General features: G+C 40.7%; 1 protein-coding gene across 1 annotated transcript in view; it reads left to right on the forward strand.

Annotated features, from left to right (window-relative positions):
• The window catches only part of Klhl14 (kelch like family member 14), a 113,574-nt gene that overhangs the window by 26,707 nt on the left and 65,263 nt on the right, over window positions 1-21,604 (forward strand). Inside the window, exon 2 of the mRNA XM_027400551.2 lies at window positions 3,851-3,972. Within this exon, the coding sequence (XP_027256352.1) occupies window positions 3,851-3,972 (122 nt within the window). The remainder of the gene's footprint in view (window positions 1-3,850; window positions 3,973-21,604) is intronic.

The following is a 21,604-nucleotide window of genomic DNA, read 5'->3' on the forward strand; positions in this document are numbered from 1 at the left end:
TAACTGCTAAGCAGTCTCTCCACCCCCATATTACTGAAAAACAAACAAAAAACCTTCATCCATGGAATCAGGTCTCTAAGAATTAGAAACTGAGAATTTTGACCATGAAGATAAAATGTTTAAGTCGCTCAGGTAATCCAGGGAACCTGTTTTCTTCCAATTTCATGATTTAATCATTTGTATGACACTGCAAAATGCCTTTTTTTTTACAAACACAGAAATTTTATAAAGCATCTATGCAATGAATTTTGTGCAAATGCCTATAACCATGCTGAATTTTTTTCATTGATTAAAATTATTCTTGAAATCTCAGGAATAGAAACTTTTTCCTGTATATCCTGGAACAGAACACTTTATCTGACCTGTTTCCCAATTATGGAAGTTCCAAATCACTGAGATATAAATAAATGAGACTTTACCATACTCAGAACACCAGTATGATGAAAAATTTGTTTACAACAGGAGGTTTTAGGTCATCTTTCAATCATTCATCCCCTGAACCAGAGTAAGGATGCAGGAGAGTGCACACACACACCCAAATGTGACACATGGTAAATGTTGGTGGTCACTGAGCTGGAATGAAGGAGACCTTCAAATTCCATCACCTTCCTCACCTTATATTTTTGGATACAAGAATCAAAGGCATTCAAATACTGTTGACATGACCTGCTCAAGCTTTTTTGTTTATATTTCTCTCACTTCTTATATCTTAAATACTGTACTTTGGTCCTGGTGACATTAAAGGGAGTAATGAAAGAAATATGTTTAAATAATAAAAGTTATAAACTGAGTGTGTTAATGAAAGCCATTCCAGAGGGCTTCTAAAACATGTACCATCTTCCCTAATAAGGAGTTCTAATTCTTGCAGTAAGACAATACTTGTAGGTTGAGCTTGAAAGTTCTGGTAGAATTATTCAGAAAAAAAATCATTGAAACTTCTTTCAGCTCATTTAGTCCAGATTCCTCTAATTTTACTTTTGCAATTATATATTGCAATATATTATATATTCATTGTACAGAGTGTTGGGTTTCATGCAGATAATTCCTTTCAAGTATGCCATGAAAGTTGACAAAGCAGAGTTTTAAATATTATTTAAGATTAAAAATTATTGATACTGTGTAGGACAACTGAGTTGCAAGCATTAGAAATGAAATGAATGAACACCATATAAATACAATAGTACAAAAGTTTGAAAGATGTTTTTGTCATGTAAGGAAGCTCCAGAGGATAAATCCAAGTTCTGCCCTCTGGTGGAAAATATATAATCAATGAAGGAAATGGGGATTCCCTTTTCTCCCATGTCATTCTCCACTGCACTTCCCATGGAGACTTGGATGGGTTGAGGATCTGTCTCATTTCGGTAGAGTCTTTCAATGTTAGTGGCTAGCTAGCCAGCTCTTTAGTTGTGTCATTGTTGACGAGGTTGGAGGCTTTGACCACGTGCCAAGTCTTCAAGGCCTGTTGTGAAAGAAAGTTCAGTTCTTATAGAACATGTGGGCATTTTGAGTAGATGCCACAAAGACTTCCAATCCTCTTTTCATCCCTAATTATGGACCAAAAGCAACACTACTGTGGAAACACAGTAGCAAGATAGGTCCAGGGAAACTGGACTTACCAGGGAATAAGATGACTTTAACAACATCCATAAGCCAAGCATGAACTCATTTGGTCATCTATTAAACATACTTTAAGGCAGTATTTTAAAACAAATATTTAAGTTGTGTGTGGTGGTTCATGCCTTTAACCCCAGTCCTCAAGAAGCAGAGGCAGACCTCTGTGAGCTTGAGGCTAGCCTGGTCTACAAAGTTAGTTTCAGGACAGTCAAGAAACACTCCCTGCCTTGGGGGAAATATGTATGTATGTACATATGTAGCCTTGCCTATTTTTTGACAGCTTGTTAGGACAGCCACAAAATTGTGACATCCATTGACCAGGCTACCTTCATGGATTTGCATACACCAACTGCTTTCATCATGACTTCTTTCACACTGATAGAATTCTTGGTCATTTGAGCCTCAAATAGTAGCTTAAAGAAGATAAAAAGATCCATCTCTTATTCCTGTGGCCATGCATTTACAAAATTACATGGCACAGGAATTACCTGTGTGTTACTTCCAAAGAAAAGTGAAGAAAGTTTGATGCAGTCATTCATTTGTCTCACAAGTCACTGATGACTGAAATTCTCAACACATGGTCAACATAGTTATTGTCTTCTGTTAGTATGTGCCATATAGTAGTCTAGAAGATGTCAGGGTACAGTTTGAATGTGTCTCCATTTTGAATAAATGACTGGGTGTTTTTTCATTTTGTTCAACTGTATCCACGGGATGGAAAAATGGAATGTTTCAAGCTGCTAATCCTCTGGCTCATTTATCTATTGGTACAGCTCCCTCTATTGAAGGCTAGTAGTGTATGTAGTTCCTCAAAAGGCCCTATTCCTACTGAGACATACTCAATGTACTCAATGCCTCCAAAGGCACCAGAGTTTCATTAGAGGAATTCTCTTGTTCCCTTCCTTCATATGGAAATGTCATTAACCGTATTAAGTTAACTCTCTGAGTATTAGGTTCCTAACCAACACACAAAGTTTCTCCACAGGGCCTATTTCACCAGGCGTCACAGATTCTGAGTCATGCCATGGGTTGAGATTAGATTTAAGAGGAACTCTCTTGTATCTGTTGACTTTCCTCTTCAATCATGGTTGTCCCATTTCTTTAACAGCCAACCACCTTGAGTCTTTCAGGTAAATGAAAAGTTCAATTATATGTAAAGTGAGTGCTAAATCAGCAGGCCCCTTGTGGGGGTCTGGGCTTTCTCTCCCTGCTTCAGTGGCAAGTGTGTTCAATCTATTACTGTTCCTGAGGATTGTACATCCATCAGGTCATGTGGGCTGGCCAGGGTGCATCTTATAGCTTTTACTGCATATGAGACGTTGCAGGCCTGTTCTCAGGAACTGCCGGGCAGACTGGGAATCACAGTCACGGTTAATAGCAGCGAATTGCCAGCTCTTGATGGGTGGGTAGTCACTCCTTTCAGTGGCTGCCCCCTGGGGGAGAAGGTAGAAAAACAGAGGGAGGGAATTAGACTGACTTTGCACAGTTGAGCAGGTTCATGCCGCTGGATCAGTGGCAAGCATTGGCAGGGCTCCACTCTGGGGAGGCTCGCAACGACATCACAGTCTCATTTTTACCAATTGGTGCTGCTGTATTACCAGTGGAGCACAGGGGGAGAGCAGAGGGGAGGGCGAGCTGAAGTGGGGGGATGGGAGGGAGGCAGAAGTCTAAGCTAAATTAAACAAACAAACAAAACATAAATGCACGCTCAGACGGGTTCACACACCCCAGTTAGCCCCGTGCTAATTGTACAAAACTGGTATTTGAAGTTCCCTAGGTGATTAAAAAGTAGACTCCCAAACTCTCTGCATAACCTTAATTTTTTCAAGGTTCTTTGAGTGGAGAATGGCTTATAATAATGATTTTGACTAATACATTTTTTGACATGCAACTTTAATGCTTAGCCTGAGTACAACTCTAGAGCATTTCATGTGTACTCAGCTGTAAAGAGTGATGATTTAAAGGGCTAATATAAGGGAAAGGTCGTTCTAGAATGAACCTCTAACAAATTGCATAAAGGAAGCTTATTATTCCATGAGTATAGGAAGATGAAGCTCTTCTGATCATTTTTCTGCTTGGTTCAAAAAGAATTGTTGAGATACGAGTGGGAGAAGAAGGAAAAATGAAAGAGAAATGCACAAGCAAGGAACATTCCTTTGATGGTTATGATTCCATTGCCACCTAAAAGACTCTACAATAATGTGGTTATTCATCTCCTCTTTTGTTTTGGGTGAAGAATTCGCTCTAACAAGAAAATGCTGCTGTTGGTTGGAGGGTTGCCTCCCGGACCGGACCGGCTCCCCAGCAATCTGGTTCAGTATTATGATGACGAAAAGAAGACATGGAAAATACTCACAAGTGAGTGTGCTTATTTATTTCCTTGCCTGTTTATTTCAGGCTGGAGTTGTCTTGATGAATTAAAAAAACGCAGTTAATCAAATCAGACACTGTATTGATCTGCTACCCTTTGGAGGTTTGTTTGTATATCATGGGAGATTTAGAGTAAAAGACTAAATTAACATTGCCTAGGTGGCCAATTTGGTAGTCGAACAGGGCTAAATTAAAACTGGCCTGGTTTGTCACAGTGTGTGTTGGAATGGATGGGGGTGGGGCAGGAAGCAGAAATTGTCCCCTAGAAATGCTTCAGTTAGAGTTTTTGTTGTCGTTGATACAGAACTGGAAGGTTGTTTAGTCTAAACACTAGTAAGTTTTCTCACGTCAAAATGGTAGGTATTTTAGCTCATTATCTCTGTAACCAGCATCCATTGGCCTAGTAAGAATCCTTGAAACCTTTAGTCTGGGGGACCAGGTATTTCCAGAAATGGCCTCTGTAGGCTGCTCCAAAGCTTGATGGACAGATATATTCATGGCTTCCCCAGCTGCATTAAACTGTGCTTGCAAACGTCCAGCCAAGACTTTCTTCTCCTCTCCTTAAAGGGTGATTGTGTTTTACAGCAGAACTCTTGCCTTGGGCACTGAGATTTGGAACGTATTGTTGTATCGGTTACGATTCCTGATCTGATGCAGTCATGGAATCAAAAATCATCGTTTCTTGAGTGCAGTAGGCTGCTCACAGCAGTCCCCTTGTGGGCACAGTGGCTGCACTGGTCAATAAAACTAAATTTTAACTGTCAAAATTGCCCAGAGCTGTATAGATAAAATAATAAATGAGCAATTTTGATCCATGAATCAAAGACATACATTTAAAACCAACAAAAGTGAAAGTTAGCTTCCTTATTGTGTATGTCTTTCAAACATTTGTGAATTTTAGCAGATTGCTCTTATAAAATCATTTCCTTGGCTCTTCCTGAAAGACCCTTAAAATAATAGATGCAGGAAAAGAGTTTCCCTTAAGAGCAGTAGGAGTGAAGACATACGAGGTGGGGCTTGAAGCAATATACTTATGAGCTGGCCTACCCCGTGCAAACCCTGCAGTAGCATGGTTCAGGCACTGCATCTAGAAGGCTCCCTGGACACCTCTATACTATGGTTGTAGTAAGGAAGTGGCTGACAAGAAACAGCAAGATTAAGCAGGACGAGGAGTAAGAAAATAAGTTAATGAGGTCTTAAAAATGCTTTTGCTTCTTTTTTGGTGAAAATGCCATTTTCCATGGTTTAGATATCTTAGTGAGTGAGCCAGCTATATTTTATTTATTTATTTATTTATTTATTTATTGGTTTTTCAAGACAGGGTTTCTCTGTGTAGCTTTGGATCCTATCCTGGCCCTTGCTCTGGAGACCAGGCTGGCCTCAAACTCACAGATATCAGCCTGCCTCTGCCTCCTGAGTGCTGGGATTAAAGGCGTACATCACCAATGCCCGGCTACCAGCTGTATTTTAAAGATGCATCAGAAACTAAAGCTAAAGTAAAATCAGAGAGGCAATATGTTTGACATCACCTGATCTAATCAGCAGAGAACTCCTATAGAGATGTCATGCCAACTCAGAGGATAGATGAGAAAGGGACAAAAGATTTCCAGAGAGAAAATCATAAACAGACGGTAAGACACAGCAAGATCATCAACACCACTAATAAAAGAGTCATTGGCAAAGCAACCTGCTTTCCAAATACTCCACACTGCACCCAACTGGGGGCTTATTAAGACTCTCCATGCCAGGGAAAAGGAGCATAAACAGCATCTCCAGAAGGTCTTATGCTTGAATGTTTACATTTATTTACTTGTTTGTTTGGTGTGCATTTGGTGCATTCACACTTGCACCACAGTGTGCATGGGGAGGTCAGTAGACAACTTGAAGGAATCAGTTTTCCCCTTTGGTCATGAGGGTTCTAGGGAACAAAACGTTCATCAGGCTTGGCCACAATTGCTTTTATCCACTGAACCATTTCATTAGCCCCTTATCTTCCCGTTAAACCATAGTCAGAGATAGATTATGAGGTTTCTTACTCAAACTGGGACAGCTTTGAACACGAAAGGGGATCTATTAATTATGCCTGGACAATAGCCAATGGCTGCATCATACAGTTGTCACCTGATTTAAAACTTTCATGTTTCCTGCAAGTCTCTCTTTCATAGCTGTAAAGCATGAACTTTCAAATCTGGACTTGAACACAGGTCTCTCACTTTGACCATGCCCTGCAAACATTCTGGGTCAGTTTCTCATTTGTCAGTCCCTTGAGTGTTTTAAGATAGCCTTGTACTCATGCATCATCTAGCATGCAGCATGTACTCAATAAATTGCAAGTTTTAGCTATTGTTAATGCTACTACCAACATTAGCACAAGAGTTGTGTCTTTATCCTGGATGTGTGTCAACCACTGCAACTTCTCCATGTACAGTAGAAAAATAACAGTTCAATCGTGCCTCCAGAGTAGGAAGCCTGCTTTCCACAGTATCTATGTGTGAGATGGATTAATCTACAGACTAAGAAATGATATTGAATGGTTACCTATCAACTCAGCTAATCTGAGATGAGAGAAAGATACACACATACTGACATAAACAAGTTCCTACACTGAGACCATGCTTAAGGATTTTGAAGCTTCCTTCTATCCCGTGGCATGCTCAGAGCTCTGAAATGAAAATCTGCTTTCCCAACACTCCTTATGTCCTTGAGAATTATGCATTAAAAACATACTCTCTTCCCTGCCAGACTGGAACCCTATAGCCCTAGTAACATCATGGTTTTCATATTTGTTAAAGAAATGATGATACTTTAATATGAATAATATCTGTTAGTTTGTACTTTTAAACCAAATTTTAAATTCATCTAAATATGAAAAAATAAGTCATTGCGATTGCAGGGATATGAAATTATAACTGGAAGAAAAAGTCTGTCACTAAACAGTTTGGTATTGGCACAAAAATAGACAGGTAGACCAATGGAATAGAGTTGAAAACCCTGATATTAACCCACACACCTACGAACACATGATTTTTGGCAAACAATCCAAATTTATACGATGGAACAAAGAGAACATCATCAACAAATGGTGCTGGCATAACTGGATGAGGACATGTAGAAGACTACAGATACACCCAAGCCTTCCGCCCTGCACAAAACTTAAGTCAAAATGGGTCAAAGATCTCAACATAAACCCAGCCACACTGTACCTATTAGAAGATAAAGTGGGAAATACCCTTGAATTAATTGGTACAGGAGATAGCTTCCTGTACATTACACCAGTAGCACAGACACTGAGGTCGACAATTGCTAAAAGGGACCTGCTGAAACTGAGAAGCTTCTGTAAGGCAAAGGACACAGTCAGCAAGATAAAACAGCAGCCCACAGACTGGGAAAAGATATTCACCAACCCCACATCTGATAGAGGGCTGATTTCCAAAATATACAAAGAACTCAAGAAGCTAGTCTCCAAAACACCAAAGAATCCAATTAAAAAGTGGGGTACAGAACTAAATAGACAATTCTCAATAGAGGAATCTAAAATGGCTGAAAGACACATAAGAAAGTGTTCAACATCCTTAGCCATCAGGGAAATGCAAATCAAAACAACTCTGAGTTATCATCTTACTCCTGTCAGAATGGCCAAAATCAAAAACACCAATGACAGTTCATGCTGGAGAGGATGTGGAGAAAGAGGAACACTTCCCCACTGCTGGTGGGAGTGCCCACTTGTACAGCCACTTTGGAAATTAGTATGGGGACTCCTCAAGAAAATGGGAATGAGTCTACCACATGATCCAGCAATTCCAGTCTTAGGCATATACCCAAAAGAAGTACATTCATACAACAAGGACATCTGTTTAATGATGTTCATAGCAGCACTATTTTTAATAGCCAGAAACTGAAGAATGGATAGAGAAAATGTGGTACATTTACACAACTTACACAATGGAGTACTACTCAGTGGGGTGGGGGAGGGGGGCCACGACAATGGAATCTTGCAATTCGAAGGCAAATGGATGGATCTAGAAGAAACCATTCTGAGCGAGGTAACCCAGTCACAAAAAGACAAACATAATATGTACTCACTCATATGTGGATTTTAGACATAGAGTAAAGGGTTACCAGCCTACAATCCACACTGCCAGAGAAGCTGGTAAACAAGGAGGACACTAAGAAAGACATATATGGTCCCCTGGAAAAGGGGAAAGGGTTGCGATCCCCTGAGCAAATTGAGAGCACGGGAAGAGGGGGGAGAGGGAGCTAGGAGAATGAGAAGGGAAGAAGAGGAGGGATGCAGAGGACATGAGGGAGCACAAAGATTGAGTCAGGGGAAGAATAGAAGATAACAAGAATGGAGATACCATAATAGAGGGAGACATTTTAGGTTTACAGAGAAATCAGGCACTAGGGAAATGTCTGGAGATCTACAAAGATGACACCAGCTAACAATCTAAGCAACAGAAGAGAGGCTATCTTAAATGCCCTCCCCTGATAATGAGATTGATGACTGACTTTTATGCCAACTGATAGCCCTCATCCAGCAGCTGGTGGAAGTAGAAGTCGACACCCACAACTTATTACTGAACTGAACTGGAATCCAGATGCAGAGAAGGACGAGTGATGAGCAAAGGGGTGCAGACCAGCCTGGTGAAACCCACTGAAACAGCTGACCTGAACATGGGGGAACTCTTGGTCCCCAGACTGATAGCTGGGATACCAGCATGGGACTGATCCAGACCCCAGGAACACGGATTTCATTGAGGAAACCTCGGAAATCTACGGGACCTCCTGTAGTAGTTCAGTACTTATCCCTAGCATAGGTGTGGACTTTGGGAGCCCATTCCATATAGAGGAATACTCCCTGAGCCAAGACACACGGGAGTGGGCCTAGGCCCTATCCCAAAGGATATGATAGACTCTGATGACACCCTATGGAAGGCTTCATCATCCAAGGGGACAAGAAAGAATATGTGAAAGGTAGGGTTTTAGTTGGGAGGTTGGTAGGGGAGGACATGAGGGAGAAGGGAACTGGGATTGTCATGTAAAACAATCTTGTTTCTAATTCAAATTAAAAAAATCTGAAAAAAAAGCATCAGTCTTCCAGCATATAGTTAGTAATTAGCAGGGGTAGGCATACTTTGTCTGTAAAGGACCAGATGTTTTAGGGTTTATAGGCCATTCTGTCCCTGTCAGAGCTATGTATCCGTTGGTATAGTTTTTGGAAGCAGCCAGACACTTTTCAAGTGAATAGTCATGACTGTGTTCTTATAAAATTTTATTTGTAAAATAAAAAGCCTATCACTATCAAGCAAAAATATTCAAATTCTTCCCAAATTCAATGAAACATTAGGAACTGTAGAACATTCTAGTGCCATTCTTTTGACCTGGAAGTGTCAAAGAGGGCAGGATGGCAGCTCAGGGTCTCCTTGCTAATTCAAAGACTGTTCTCATACAAACTAACATCTCAAGCAGCCAGCTCCTGACACCTGAGATTAGCTGGAGTTTGGAGCCTTGGAATATTTTGCCACTTACATGGAGCAAGCATTTCTTTGTGTCTGATAGACACACCCTTCTTCTAAAGAAACTGCTACCCAGCCTGCAACACACATACTGCCTTGCGGGAGCTACACCCATTTGCACACATTATATAGCAAAGAAGAAGTAAAAGGATTTAGGGACCATTACCTCAGAAATAATAAACTCAAGAGCACAGGTGAGTTGTAGAAGGGAAAGAGCACTGGTATAACACTGAAAGGAAATTTCGAGCATTGTAGGTGTGTCTCAGTGATAGAGCACTTGCCTAGGATACAGAAATCCCTAAATTCTGACTCCAAGCATTACAAACCAATAAATAGGTGACTGAGGCCTTGTTCCATCCAAACAGCAATGGGGACAGTTGCTTTCCCCAAAAGATTGCCTTGCTAATATGCGGGCCGAGATTGCTCTTTTATTCTTAGTTGGAAGAATTATTTATTATATCATGGAATTGAGGTCTAAGAAAGCTGACAAATCTCTCCCACTTCTGTCCCCAGAGTACTAGAAGTGACATCTGAAACTGACCATGCAGCCCTTTTGTAACTGTGGCATGTTGGGTAGTAACAATAAAACTGGGAATTGATGTTTCTTTTGACTGTTAAGAACAGAGAAGTACCACAGGTAAGAGCACTGGCTAGTTTTCCAGAGGACCCAGGTTCGATTCCTCATGCCTATATGGTGGCTCACGCTATTACTCCAGTTACAGAGGATCTGATGCCTTCTTTTGGTCTCCACGGGCACCAGACACACATGTGGCAAACAGATATACATGCAGGCAAAACATATACATAAAATAAATAAATCTAAAAAAACCTAAAAAAATGGTAGTAAAATTAAAAAAACAAATGGGAAACTGGAATGTACTTTTATTAATTTTTCCTTTGCAGAGTTCTTTCTTCCGTCTCTTATTCCTGCATGCAGCTTCCCATTTCCACTTCATGTCTTAGAAAGTAGTATAAGGTATAGGGGCATGAATACTAAAATGGCCAATGTAAAAAAGCAGGCCTCCTGCCCCACAAGCCATCACTCTGTGGCACAAGGTCAGGCCAATCAATTCCCTTGGCCACCGTGTACATTTTGTAACAGAGTTCTTGGTACATACTCTAGTTTACAGGAAGTTCTCATGTGGAAGGCCTTTACCATTTTCCAGGGGGCAGTGCTAGGAAGCTGGGTTCCATTCATACCCTCAACAGGCTGGTTTCTTTGCTGATGGGTGAAGGTGCTTCCTTGGAGCAAGCCCTCTTTTGCTTACATTTCAGACAAGAGTGTTTAAATATTATGCTTTCTTTTCTTGCTCTTTTTAAGCAATTACAGAAAAAGTGATGTCAGTGTATAGATTTGTGCTTGCAGGTGCCAGTCAGAGTTCCCCTTTGGTGACAAGGGGGTGAAAATGATGGAGCTGAGCTAGCTTGTTCCTTCTTTTCATAACTTTTAAATTTTTAAGTTAATTTGTACTTCAGAATTTAAAGTAATGGATTTTATTGTGACACTTTCATATATATATATATATATATATATATATATATTCCATTATATTTTGTTCTTAATCATCTCCCTTCCCGACTGCTTTCCCGTGTCCCTTCTCTTCTCCTCTTACTCGACCCCTTCCTCCTCCACAGCCACTTCTGCTTTCATGTCACAGGTACTTCATTACCCACCTTTCCTCCTCCCCCCCCACCTCCATCTCCTCCATGCAGTGACCATCTTTCTATTTTCATCACACACACACACACACACACACACACACACACACACACACACACACACGCAAATGTGTAAGTAGCAAATGAGTAGTAACAATAAGAAAGCAAAGTAGATAACTATATATAACACACTGGACTTTGGTTCCCAAACGTAAATGTAGGTTTGATCATAATCTACAATGAGGATGATGGAGACTGGCGCACATGGGGCTTTACTCTGTGTGTGAACACAGCTAGTGGGGCTTCTTCCCTTGATTCTGGTTCTTGATCCCAATCTACCTCTGTCCTTTGAGATATTGGAAATCAAGTTAGTCAAAATACTAGCAATAATTTCTTTTAAAAAAACTTTTTTAGATTTTATTTGTTTATCGTGTGTGTGTGTGTGTGTGTGTGTGTGTGTGTGTGTGTGTGTGTGTGTGTGTTCACCTGTGTACAATCCACAAAGCATGTGTGGTCAGAGTACCCCTTGTGGGAGTTAGCTCTCTTGTACCATGTAAGTCCCAGGGATCCCAACTCTGGCTGTCAGGTTTGGCATTATGCAAAAAACCTCTACCTGCTCAGCCATAATAATTTTCTTTTGTTTTCTCAAGACAGGTTTCTTTGTGTAGCTCTGGCTGTGCTAGAACTCACTCTGTAAACCAGGCTGGCCTCGAACTCACAGAGATCCACCTGCCTCAGCATCCCAAGTGCCAGGATTAAAGGTGTGGGCCACCACTGCCCAACTAATAATTGTGTCTTATGGTTACCTATTTTCAAGGAAATAAGTAAGTTCAGCTGTTTCATTGTGTTGTGGTGTGTGCGTGTGTGAGAGAGTGAGTGTGTGTGTGTGCGTGCGTGTGTGCGTGCGTGCGTGCGTGCGTTTGTGTGTGTGTGTGTGTGTGTGTGTGTGTGTGTGTGTGTGTGTGTATGTTTCCTTTTATCCATAGTATCTTTCTTACCAGAAATTCAAAACCACAAATTATTTAAAACATTCAAAACCCTAGACAGGAAGATAATCCATGGTTAACGGAAACTCCATTTCAGTAGAAACTGAGAAAACAATGAGATGTTTCCAGAATCTTTTGGGAAATTACCCAACAAGATTTTGGACCCACTAGCAGCCCTTGGCCACTCACATAGCAAGGAGTGACTGAATACCTATCTTGTGGGATGACTGGGTGTAACATGCATGCAATCTCTCCTCTTTAACCTAAAGAGGTCCCTACAATACACAGTGAGCTACAGAACTGAGTAGAAAATACCAGGTTTCTGTGGGAATATGAGGTGGGAAGCCCCTCACCAAAACAGTGATATTATAGAAATTCTCTTAAAGCAACCCTTAGTTTTGAGAAGACGAGTAAGAGAGTTAACTATGCAAAGAGGTGAATGCGAAAGCATTTGGTCTTTGGAAGGGTATTTGCCCTTGGGTCCCCTGCTCCATAGGGAGAAATAAAAACAAAGTGATAATTTGATTATGCCTACCTTTCTAAATTTTGAATTTAGGCATTAGTGAAAGCAGAATGATCTGAGGAATGTATGTCATGACATGGCAATTGTCTCACAGCTTGGAGTTTGAAATCATGAAGCAATTGTTCCCATGGCGTTGGGCAAAGAGAGGAGGAGGAGGAGGAGGGATTGTGCCTTGACTTTTTAAATACATTGCCATCTAATTTTGCCTTCAATGAGCTCATTCTAATTTGAAATACATGGCTGCGCATTGCTGTATATCTTGAATTATTTGTTGCTGAAGATTCACGCGCCAATGCATTAGTGGATTTCTCATAGATTTTTTTTTTAAATATATGTGTGGTGGTCACTCCCAACCTTGTGTTTCAAGTAAGCTGGGTGCTTTGGAAAGCCAGTAGGCATGATTTGACTCCCTTGTTTATTTCTGGCTTATACTTCCTTTAAATATAGTAATTGCTTTTTCTCCAGAGAGTAGCATGTGTACAAATAATTCCAACGCCTTCTTCACACACAGGCTGTGGCATTTGCTATTGAGTGTGGCTTAGAGGTGTGAGTCATGAGGGCTCCTTAAATGTGTATCATTTGTAAGTAAACTATAGACCAAGCCTGGGGAATCTCTTAAATGTAAGCACTGGCTTACTGAAGTCCTCATCCAATCAACTTTATTCCCTTACCCAAAATATCTGAAGTCTCCTCTTCTATACTGAGCCAAACCAGAGATTGCTATGCCCTTACCAAATTCAGACCTTTGTGGCTCAAACCAGCATTAACCAAGGTATCAGTGTATCCTAACAAAGCATGGCAGTGCCCTAGAGGAGAAACAGAATAGAAGATCTCAGAATAGAGGGACCTGGTACAGTTTAGGAGTTGTGGAGAATATCACTAAGGAAGAAGCATTTGAACAGAGAATTAAAGGCAGGCAGAGGTCCAGGTAAAGATGTGAGAAGAAATTGCTCACATAGTTATGGTAAGCACAAAGAACCTTCAAAAGAAAACAGATTCTGAAGCTGTGGAAATGGCCCAGTCAGTAAGTATAGTGCTCGCTGTGCAGCCAGGAAGACTAGAGTTCCATCCGAGCACACGAGTCAAAAAGATGCATAAGTGGTGCACATTGTAATCTCATCACCAACACAGGAGGATCCCTGGAACTCACTTACCAGCCAGCCAAACCTGAAAGTGGTAAGGGCCAAGTCCTAGTGAGATCTACTGCCTCCAAAAGTTAGATAGGAAGAAAGGCACCCGAGGTTAATGTCTGGCAGCCACATGCATGCATATACATGTGAACACTTAGCAGCGCACACAGGTGTGTACCAGCACAAACACACATCTGCCACCATGCATACATATGCTTAAATAACATTCAAAAAAGAAGATCCATGAGTAAACTCAGGGAGTAACCTAGGGGACTAGGAAAGATCTAGCTAAAGAGCTTAGCGGAATCCAGCCACACAGGAACTTCTATATCAGACTAACAATTTTAGCCTTTAAGTCACATGTAGAGAGGAGGTGTCATGCACAGACTCACATATTCACTGCAGAAAAGAAATGAGAATAATGTCCTCTGGGTCTCCATCAAACCGTGGTACATCAGTCCATCTGACCTCAAAGTGCTATTAGTCACCCAAGTCCAAGCACATGAGATTTAATCTGTACTGCCCACTGTAGCCATGAAAATCTACATGGATCCAATGTTCCTGACACATTACCGTGTTTGTAAAATAGAACTAATCCAAGCTAAATGAACCAAATCAATAGATGCCTAGGGGTCAAGAATATAGTCTAGGTTTATGGAGTAAACTGTACATTCTGATGTGTGAGACACAGGGTTTACCTACATGATTTTGGGAAAGTTCTAATTTAATGCAGTTTATCTGTGTCTTAGAAGCTAAACACAGACATGTGAACACTCACACACATGTACACATTCATACACTCATATTAACATTTGTTGCTTGTAACATGGGTTTCTTAGCCTCTGATCATTATTTCTCATTTGCAAAATGAAGCCAATTATACTAACTTCACAGGATTCTTACTAGAATCAAACTATTCAAATAAATCTCCAGGTTCAATATGTAGATTATAGCTGTTCTCAATCATTTTTTATCCTAGTTTAGTTTCATTTATAGTCTTTAAATTAAGATAATTATTTTATATATGAGTGTTTTGCCTGCATGCATGTCTGTGCACTACGTGTGTGCCTGATGCTCATGGACGTCAGAAGAGGGCACTGGATCCTCTGGGACTACAGACACATATGTGAAACTTCATGGGAGTCCTGGGAATCAAACCCAGGTCTTATGGACGAGCAGCCACTGCTCTTAATCATGAGCCATTTTGCCATCACAATTTATATTCTTTAATAACAAAGTAGAAAAATTAAAAGTTTGACTCTAGTGTTCACAAAGGGTTTGGAAACAAGACACACAATAACCAATCCCTTAAAGTGTCTGTGTGTCATTCTTGTGGGCACTCTGGTGAGAAGGACTAACACTCCAGAGACTGGAAATTACAAAAAGTCACTTCCTCACTCAAGTTATACATCCAACTCAGGCCGGCTCTGAGCTTCTGCCACACAGAGTCATTTAGGGGTCCAGGCACATGGGCTCCAGATACACACAGAGGAGAGGATGTGACACTGAGACCTGTGCTGGAACAGAAGTGGATTTTATCAGTTCTGCTCCATCACTTGACTACACCACTTCAAGCATTGCAGTACTCATGTGGTTTGGGGAAGGAACCAGAGAATTTAGCAAACCCGGCATTGTTCCTACTGTGATTTTTCCTACAATTACCCAGGCCCCTCATATTATGCTCAGACCAGCCAGTTCCTTTCCCACAAGGACATCATGGTAGTCTTCCAGTCTCCTTATGTGGAGAGCTCTGGGTGATGGTTGATCAACTCACCATTCTGCTTATTTATAATTCTTCTTGACCTGGACATAAAATGAAAAGACAAACAGAGCTTTGTAGGGTATCTGTCAAGGGATGGCTGCATTCTTCCATTGGGCCCACCTCAACTCATCTTCCAACCCTTTATTCTTAGAAGTCATAGGCTCCACTCCACGTAGATCATTTTTTTCCCATTCCCCTTCTTGGTCATACATGAAGTAAGACTGAGAGTGTGCTTTTGGGATGTGTTTTTCCTGGGAGCAAAATAAATTACTGGATACACTAAACATCAATAAGTAATTAGGGGCTGGGCATGGTGGCTCACACCCTTATCCCAGCACTCGGGAGTCAGAGGCAGGTGGATCTCTGTGAGCCCAAGGCCAGTCTGGTCTATATGGTGAGTTCCAGATCAGCCAAGGCTCTGTAGAGAGACCCTGTCTTAAAGAAACAAATAAATAGATAAACAAATAAATAAATAAGGATTGTTGTGGTTTTTAATTTGTAACTCATAGCATGCAATTGGACCATGTTGGTAGATTTGGGGGAATTTCAGCCTTTAGAAAATGCCAGTGGTGTCATGTGTTTCCACATTTCTTTTCTGATATTTTAAGGTCACTTTTTCTCTCTTTCTTTCTTCCTTCCTTTCTTTCCTTCTTTCTCTCTCTCTGTCTTTCTTTCTCCCTTTCTTTCTTCCTTCCTTCCTTCCTTCCTTCCTTCATTTCTTTCTTTCTGCCCCCATTTACCTCCTTTTCTCACAAAGATGCACACATATCCTCTAATGCTCACTCTGTATGTTTGCTTATTTATCACTCTATTTCTTGAATACAATTTATTGGCTGTCTTGTTGTTAATTGAAACTTTCTTCTTAAAAATCATTATTAATATCATATGCATATGTTTGTATGTGTTAGGGTGGTGTTAAGTGTAGTGTGTATATGTCACAGCCAATGTAGGTTAGAGGACAGCTTTGGGACTTGTTTCGCTCCTTCCATCATGAGTTCCAGTGATCAAACTCAGATTGCTGCAAGCCCCTGTACCTCCTGAACAATCTCACTGGCCCCCCTAATTGAAACTTTCTTCCCTGACAACCAAATTCGATGAAATTACTATGGAAATATTCTTTCTTTATTTATTTTATTAGTTCAAATTACAAACAAGCTTGCTTCACATGCCAATCCATTCTCCCTCTCCCTCTCCCTCCCCCCAAGCTTCCCCCCAACCCTCTCCCCAACCTCCCCATCTGTCCCCCACCCCATCTCCTCTCCACTCTCCAGGGAGTGTAGGGCCCTCAACAGGGGCTCCCCAAAGTCCACCACATCATCCTGTGCCGGGCCTAGGCCCTCTCCCATGTGTCCAGGCCAAGAGAGCATCCCTTTTTGTGGGATGGGCTCTCAAAATCCCTTCTTACACTAGGGAAAAATACTGATCCACTACCAGAGGCCTTATAAAGTGCCAAGGCCTCCTCATTGACATCCATGTTCAGAGGTCTGGATCAGTCCTGTACTGGCCTCCCAGACAACAGTCTGGGGTCCATATGCTCCCCCTTGTTCAGTCCAGCTGTTTGTGTGGGTTTCACCAGCCTGGTCCTGACCACTTTGATCTTCATTCCTCCCTCTCTGCAACTGGATTCCAGAGTTCAATTCAGTGGATATCTGTGGGTGTCTGCCTCTGCTTCTAAAAGCCACTGAATGAGGGCTCTAAGATGGCATATAAAGTAGACATCAGTCTCATTATAAGGGAAGGGCATTTAGAGTATCCTCTCCACCATTGCCTAGATTGTCAGTTTGTCATCCTTGTAGATCTCTGGAAATCTCCCTAGTACCAGATCTCTCCTCAGATCTATAATGGCTCCCTCTGTTATAATATCTCTCATCCTGTTCTCCTCTATTCTTCCCCCAACTCAATATTTCTGCTCCTCCATTTCCTCTCCCCTCCTCTTCTCCTCCTCACATTCTGCCAGCTCCCTCTCCCCTACCCTCATGCTCCCAGTTAGCTCAGGAGATCCTGACCCTTCCCATTCTTCAGGGTCCATGCATTTTTCTCTTAGAGTCCTTCTTGTTTCCTATTTTCTTTGGTGAAGAGGATTGTAGCCTGGGAAATATACTTTTAATTTTGCATTTCTCACGAATCAACCTTTAGTTTTTACTTGTTTGCTTAAAATTCTTCTCAATTTCAAACTTTTACCAGATGAAGACATTCAAAGCTGTATTCATGAACACACACACACACACACACACACACACACAGAGAGAGAGAGAGAGAGAGAGAGAGAGAGAGAGAAAGAGAGAGAGAGAGAGAGAGAGAGAGAGAGAGAGAGAGAGAGAGAGAGATCTGAGTTCTGTTTACTTTTAGTCCTGTTTAGAAATGAGTACATTATTTCCTGAGATCTTTTTTCAGCAAGCTTTCCAGTGCAGTTGACAACAAACAACACACATGACCAGCATTGTATTTTCCAACCTCTACCTTAAAAGAGGAAGTTCATTGCATAACTGATTAGCCTTCCAACAAAGAGCACATTTCACCAAGTGATCTCTCCATAACCCAGCAAGCATCTCACCTTTCCACCATCCCATATTAACTCCCTTGTCATCTGCTCTTGGGACCCCTTGTTATCCACACCTGTATCTGTCAATTAAGCATCCAAAATTGTAGCAAGTCATGTACATAAAGATTTATTTCTTTACTTATCCCACACGTACAGCAGATTAAGTTGAGGCTTGTTCTACATCTTACTCTTATGCTCAGATTGCTAGAAACCCCACATCACAGCATATCAGGGAATAAGAAAATTTCACATTGGTTCTTAAAGATTCCTCTCCCCAAATATCATATTGTTTCTCCAAAATTACAAGGCCACACCTAATTCTAATGTACACCAAGGATTGTCCTCCCATGATGTCAGAAAGATCAAAACATTTGTTGTTAATCTCATTTCTTCTATACCTGGTTTTAGTTACTCTAGTTGCCAGTGAATTCACACTCGGAAACAGAAGATGGTGAGTGCTGGTGCCCATTGACTCTCCTTCTTGTGCTGTCCAAGTTCAAATCCTAGGGATGGCTCTGCCCACCTGTGGAGTGGTCTTCCCACCTTAGTTATCTGATCAAGATAGTCTCTCAGGGGCATATCTAGAGGTCTTTCTGCTAGGTGACAATAGATCTCATCAAATTGACAATCAGTAGTCTTCTTCACACCCCCTCCCTATACAATTTTTATCTAATTTTTGCAACTATTTGCTTATTCTGCAATGTTAGATATCAAACACAATGCTTTGCATACCTAGGCAGTCCACCTCCCCTGGGCTATATCTGCAGCCCCGTAATGTTTAATACCCTACCTTAATCTATGTTTTATTGCTAATAACTCAATACTTGAGACTGAATAAGTTCCAAAGAGGATGAGTGTAGTTCACAGTTCATATCCAAGGTCAGAAGACTGACTTTGATGATGGACTTCTTGCTGACAGAGTGCCAAAGGAATAGAAAGCATCACAAATGTGTTCTGACACCTTCATCCTCTGTAGTTTCACCATGGGGCTCCCTCTCTGACAGCCTTATCCCAACCCCAGTTATTTTCCAAAGGTTCCCCCTTGATGTTCCGTAGTAGGACTAAGTCCCTACTTTCTTGATATCCCATAGTGGGGATTAACTTTCCATGTGAATCTTGGAGGAAGCAACCCATATTCAAACTCAAATCATTATGACACAGCATTTCATGTCCTGCAAATATTGGGCTCACTTATCTTGTCACATGCGAATTTTCTCACTCATTCAATGAAATTTTTTTAGTCAAAATAATTAGCTGTCTCGTTCTTTCTGCATTTCCTGGCTCAGGATGACTGTAGGGACTGGTACCTATTGCCCCCAAATTAGATGCCTCTCTAGTAAAGAAAAAGTTTAGAAGTATATTCCAAATATTATCATATTATAATGCTTTGGGGACTAGCTTTTCAAATATTCACTTCATTCTAATAATTTAAATGTGTTTGACTTTACACAGTTTTTACTATTTATTGTGTCTAAATATGCATCTATAACATAGTCACACAAATACATACAACTGTATATACACAATTTCACAGTTATATACAATTCTCAAAGAATCAGAAAGATCTCATTTAAACAAACCAGGACCAGGCACGAAGGTATACATCAGTAACTTCAGAACTTAATAGGCAGAGGCAGGGAGATTAAGAGTTTGTGGCCAGCGTGAGCTACAAAGTGAGATTTTGTCCCATCCCTCACTAAAATAACAATGTAAATAACTGTAAAAATAACCATCAAGAGTAATAAAAAGATGATTTTTATGATAAAAAAGTATTTTCTGCAAATGTCTCCATTAAAAAGGTAGAAGAACCAAACCTGGTGACACATGCCTGTAATGCACGTGGCAGGCTGAGGCAGGAGGATTGCATGGCTCGAGGATAGCCTGGGCTGTACAGTGAAAGTAATGAAAGCAAAGTGTTTAGAGGGATGCTGTTGCTTTTCCAATCCATTAGATAACCCTATGGTGATGTCATTTATCAAACATATCTGTTGTAAACCCCAGCTGGTTAGAATTTGAGGTTTTATGTAGCATAAGCAAACTGACTCCCATTCCTGGGAATGCATAGCCACTCTGTCAGCACACCTTCATTCTCATTAAGTGTTTTGAATGACATGCACTTCTGTGATGCTGTAAGAGCTGTGAGAATCATGTGTGTCTATATAATTTGTATCTACAGTAATACATGTTGTTTGCATATGTGTGTGAAGATTGAACTTATCTGGCATAAAGGTTGCTTTTATAAAAGGAGGGATAGACATGTCCTTACATCTATGCCTATCAAGCAAGGCAGCATACTGTTCCTCACAAGGCATCCAACTTCTTGACCCTTGTCCTGTCATTAGAGTCTTAATTTATTAAAGAAGAAAATTAAGATTGAATTCTAGTTATTTAACTAGAATGAAAGTCATTGTGAGCTTCAGAGATAAAAATGTTGCCACATTTCTGTGTTGAGAACCGCTAAAGCACTTTCAGAAAACCCTACTGCTAAGGCAATGATGTATCACTCTTACTTTCATTATATGTTTTTAATCAGAGCGTGACTTCACACTAGACAAAGCGAAGCTTTATGCATGGGCTCACTTGTTTTTGCTAAAATCTCCTGACATGATTAATTTTACTTTAATGCTTTTGTCTTGTTGTAATGGTAAGGATGATGGGTATAAACCAGGCACAAATACATGCTTTTCCATTATAATGCCTCTGAGCATTAAAAATATCTTAGATGAAAGGGAAAAAAATCACAGGAGACTGGTCCGACTGGAATTAAATTTCTTGCTACCTGAACACACAGTGCATGAGATTAAAAAAAATGATTCAGTCATTGTTTTTAGTTTTATTTTGGGTATTTTTATAGCAATTTATTCATCTGTATGATGAGATCTGAGGAGGGAGAGAGATCGGAGTGCATGGATTTCTTGATCGCATTAGTTAGTTGCTCTGCAACATTCACCTCCTTCACAGTGTAAAGAGACTGCAATATTAACCAGTTCTGTGCCAGGAGTGTATGTCACCAGGTCAAAGAACATCAGGATAGAGCATCTCCGGGTGATGCTCACACTTAGCTATAGGCTGATTTTTTGCTCATATCGATTTGTCATCTAATGTAATTGTATAAAATTGATATTATTTGTCCAGTTTACATAAAGCAAGGACATAGATGATTTAAAGAAGGAAACAATAGATCATTCAACAAGTAAGACCCATTGAGGGATCAGTTCCACCATCCTCGTATTTTCCCCTTTCCCAAATAAAAGATGGAGATGTGTCTGTAATAGGAGTGTGGTACCTCCGTCCTTCTACACAGCCTGTGTGCTTGTTTTACTTGTACCCCAAGTAAATGCTGCTAATCAAGAACACCATCCAGTACCGTCCATGAGCACTTGATGTGGTCAGGAGACACCATCTGTCTATGCAGTCCCACACGATAACTACTAGCCACAACTGGCTTCCAGGCACTTAAATGAGGCTAATATGATTGAAAAACTAATTTTCTCTTTTTATT

This window comes from Cricetulus griseus, chromosome 2, assembly GCF_003668045.3.
Source record: "Cricetulus griseus strain 17A/GY chromosome 2, alternate assembly CriGri-PICRH-1.0, whole genome shotgun sequence".
Lineage (NCBI taxonomy): Eukaryota > Metazoa > Chordata > Mammalia > Rodentia > Cricetidae > Cricetulus > Cricetulus griseus.